This window comes from Sapajus apella, unplaced genomic scaffold (assembly GCF_009761245.1).
Source record: "Sapajus apella isolate SASKATOON/1434 unplaced genomic scaffold, GSC_monkey_1.0 scaffold169, whole genome shotgun sequence".
NCBI classification, from domain to species: domain Eukaryota; kingdom Metazoa; phylum Chordata; class Mammalia; order Primates; family Cebidae; genus Sapajus; species Sapajus apella.
The window spans coordinates 764,899-769,105 of record NW_022437109.1 but is presented as its reverse complement, the minus strand read 5'-3'; the positions used below and the strand labels follow the sequence as shown (position 1 = coordinate 769,105).

General features: G+C 46.8%; 1 protein-coding gene across 7 annotated transcripts in view; it reads left to right on the top strand.

Annotated features, from left to right (window-relative positions):
• Window positions 1-2,378: 2,378 nt before the first annotated feature.
• The window catches only part of PSMD4 (proteasome 26S subunit, non-ATPase 4), an 11,871-nt gene continuing 10,042 nt past the window's right edge, over window positions 2,379-4,207 (top strand). For 2 of the 7 annotated variants that reach the window (XM_032267384.1, XM_032267383.1), the window contains exon 1: window positions 2,379-2,482. In XM_032267384.1, coding sequence (XP_032123275.1) covers window positions 2,388-2,482 — 95 coding nt within the window. In that variant the 5' untranslated portion in view covers window positions 2,379-2,387. The remainder of the gene's footprint in view (window positions 2,483-4,207) is intronic. The other 5 variants (XM_032267382.1, XM_032267381.1, XM_032267385.1 and 2 more) reach the window with 4 other exon arrangements.

Genomic DNA, 4,207 nt, shown 5'->3' with positions numbered 1-4,207 from the left:
AGAGTGAGACTCTGTCTCAAAAAAAAAAAAAAAATAGAGGACTGAACACAGTGGCTCATGCCTGTAATCCCAACACTTTGAGAAGCTGAGGCTAGAGGATCTCTTGAGTCCAGAAGATCAAGAGCAGCTTTGGCAACGTAGGGAGACACTCTCTATAAGCAAGTACTGTAAAATTAAATAAAATAGGCCTGGCACAGTGGCTCAAGACTGTAATCCCAGCACTTTGGGAGGCAGATCACCTGAGGTCAGGGGTTCAAGACCAGCCTCACCAACATGGTGAAACGCTGTCTCTATTAAAAATAGAGAAAATTGGGCCAAGTGCGGTGGCTCACGCCTGTAATCCTAACACCTTAGGAGGCCAAGGTAGGCAGATTGCTTGAGCTCAGGAGTTTGAGACCAGCCTAGGCAACACAGGGAAACCCCGTTTCTACTAAAAAAAAAAAAAAAAAAAAGACAAAAAATTAGCTGGCCATGGTGGCATGTGCCTGTAGTCTCAGCTACTCGGGAGGTTAACACAGGAGAATCGCTTAAACCTGGGAGGCGGAGGTTGTAGTGAGCTGAGATCATGCCACTGCACTCCAGCCTGGGCAACAGAGGGAGGCTCCGTGTTGCAAAAAAAAAAGAAGAGAAAAGCAAGTACTTGGATTGGAAGAGGAATAGGGGATTCTCAGTTTCTTTTTCTTTTCCTTTCTTTTTTTTTTTTTTTTTTTTTGTTTTGAGACAGAGTTTCACCATGTTGGCCAGGCTGGTATCGAACTCCTGGCCTCAAGTTAACTGCCCACTTTAGCCTCCCAAAGTGCTGGGATTACAGGCGTGAGCCACCATGCTCAGCCCAGATTCTCAAAGTTTTGAATTTGATTTTCCCACAGCCCCAGCCAGCCCGCCTTTTAACTAGATAAGGAGAAATCTTTTTTCCCTAAGAGGAATTGGATATTAACATATTTTAGGCATAAAAGTTCTGCTTCCCTGGCCTTGTCACTCCTAGCGTACTCATAACTACTGAGTGAGTGATGTAGATAATTCTCTTATGATCAGAGGCTCCCTCTAGCGGTGAGCAGCGACTAGTGCTGATTCTCTAGCTGTGTGCTGTAATTTATATTCAGATACAAGTAGGGCCTATTAGTGTAAAACTAACTAAAAGGGAAATTAAAATCATAGGATAATAAAGTTGAAAATCGTCATCTGGTTTAATATTTTACTCTTTTAAAAAATTTTTTTGTTAATATTTTACTGTTAAGCATGTTAATCTCAGCTTTTCTGAAAATTATTCAGAGATGAAGTCTCATTATTAGTTTTTTAGCTAGGTGTTGTAGTCGCAGCTACCCTGGAGGCTGAGGCAGGAGAATTGCCTGAACCCAGGGGGCAGAGTTTCCAGTGAGCCCAGATCGCGCCACTGCACGCCAGCCTGGGCAACAAGAGCCAAACTCGGTCTCAAAAGAAAAGAAAAGTAAATAAAAAAACAAATATACAAATAAATTCAATTGAAGGGTACAGGGCTTGTAGTTAGATGAATAAAATGCTACAGAGAACTGAGCTCTAGAACGTCATTGGTGATCTCGACACTTTTTGTTTTTTTTTGAGATGAGTCTTGCTCTGTAACCTAGGCTGGTGTGCAGTGGCGCGATCTCGGCTCAGTGCAGACTTAGCCTCCCGGGTTCAAGCGACTCTCCTGCCTCAGCCTCCCGAGTAGCTGGAATTGCAGGCGTGTGCCACTGCACCCACCTATTTTTTTTTTCCTTCCTTCCTTTCTTCCTTCCCTCCCTCCCTTACTCCCTCCTTCCCACCTACCCTCCTCCCTCCCTCTCTCTCTCTTTTTTTTTTTTCAGACGGAGTCTCACTCTGTCACCCGGGCTGGAGTGCAGTGGTGTAATCTCGGCTCACTGCAACCTCCACCTCCCGGGCTCAAGCGATTCTCCTGCCTCAGCCTCCTTAGTAGCTGGGATTACGGGCGTGCGCCACCACGCTTGGCTAATTGTTGTATTTTTCGTGGAGATGAGGTTTCAGCATATTGGCCAGGCTGGTCTTGAACTCCTGACCTCAGGTGATCAGCCCGCCTTCGCCTCCCAAAGTGCTGGGATCACTGGTGTGAGGCACCGCGCCTGGCCGATCCCTACACTTTTTTTTTTTTTAATGACAAAGCTAGAACAGACACAGAATTTTCAAAGATTCCTCCATAGCTCCCCTAAGATCCAGCCGGCGGGAAGCCCCAACTGAAAACAGCAATGGCAGGTAACGCAGAGGCTAGATCCTGTTTTTTGTGTTACTGCGGTTCCCTCCACCTTCAAAACGCCCCTTTGTTTGGCGGCGCCTACAACTCCCAGAAGGCAACGCGAGGGACGCAGGCGGAAGCAGCTGGCCAAGCTGAGGTCTGTGATTGGTAAAGAGCGATGGGCCAATTAGAGGAGTTGTTGTTAGGCCGTCCCGGAGAACCGGTCGGGAGGGAGGAAGGTGGCAAGATGGTGTTGGAAAGCACTATGGTGTGGTGAGGAGCTGTCTCGGGGCTGGAGGGGGAGAGCTGGGTCCGGGCGCGTGTATCGCCGAGGTTGGGCGGGCCTGGGGTGGGGGCTGGAGGCTCATGGGTGAGAGGCGGCCCTGGGCCAGGAGGGAAGGAGCCCGCTGGACTCCCTGAGTCATCCCGGGGCCCTGGAGAGGCGGACAGGCCCGGGTTACCCCTGTTACCCCCAGGGGGACGGTCATTGACCGGCCAGTCCTGCTGCCTATCTCTACTCCAGCGCCGTCTTCTTTAGAGAAGCTGGAGTCTGTCCTTAGTTCTGCATCTCGGACTCATTGTAATAGTTTTCTGTCCTCCTTTCTTCGCAAAATAATGTCTATTAGGAAAATAGATTATTAATCCCTTACTCCCTCCATTCCCTCGTCTCTAACTCCATTACCTTTCCCGGTATCATCTTCAAAGGTACCATCTACAGATTGCTTTTTATATACACCATTTTGTTTACTTTATCTCACTTAGACCTTACAGCTACACCTTAGGGTAAATTCTGTCTCCATTTTGCTGTTCAGGATACCAATTTTAAGTGACTTGTCCAAAATCACACAGCTGGTTAAGTGGTGTAGTCAAGATTTAAACCCAGGGCTGTGTGACACAAAGGCTTTTATCCGGCGAGCTAGCTCTCCGTCAGTCTCAGGCTTGGGCTGAGTACCTATTACAAGTCACATTAGATGCTGAGGACATAAATTTTTGGAGAGTTTCAAGAATTCTAAGTGTAATCATAGAATGTAATACAGAATAGTAGACGAACACAAATCACCAATTGGGTGGAACAGACACCTATGAGATTTCTTCTTTTTATTTTTTGGGGAGAGCATAGCAGATAACATACAGGATCCCCAGTGAAATATGAATTTCAGATAAACGATTAATAATTTTTTATTTTTTTTTCTTGCTCTGTTACCCGGGCTGGAGTGCAGTGGCATGATCCAGCTCACTACAGCCTCCGCCTCCTGGGTTCAAGCGATTCTCAATGATTGAACTAATTTACACTTGCACCAACAGTGTGTGAGTATTCTGTTTTCTCACAGTCTTGCCAGCATCTGTAATTTTTTGACGTTTTAGTAATAGCCATTCTGACTGGTGTGAGGCGGTATCTCCTTGTGGTTTTGATTGGCATTTCCCTTTTTGAGAACGAGTCTGGCTCTATCAGCAGGCTGGAGTCCAAGTGGCACGATCTCAGCTTACTGCAACCTCCGCCTCGCAGGTTCCAGTGATTTTCCTGCCTCAGCCTCCTGAGTAGCTGGGACTACAGGCATGCACCACCACACCCAGCTAATTTTTGTATTTTTAGTAGAGATGGGGTTTTGCAATGTTGACCAGGGTGGTCCTGATCTCTTGACTTCGTGATCCGCCCGCCTTGCCCTCCCAAAGTGCTGTGATTACGGGCATAAGCCACCGTGCCTGGCCTTGATTGGCATTTCTCTAATGATCAGTGATATTGAGCTTTTTTTCATGTGCTTGTTGGCTATATGTATGTCTTCTTTTGAGAAGTGTCTGGCCGGGTGCAGTGGTTCACGCCTGTAATCCCATCACTTTAGGAGGCTGAAGTGAGTGGATCACCTGGCCTCAGGAGTTCCTGACCAGCCTGGCCAAGATGGCGAAACCCCCATCTCTACTAAATTTAATTAGATTCCACTTGTCAATTTTGCTTTTTTTTTTTTTTTTTTTTTTTAGACGGAGTTTCGCTCTTGTTTC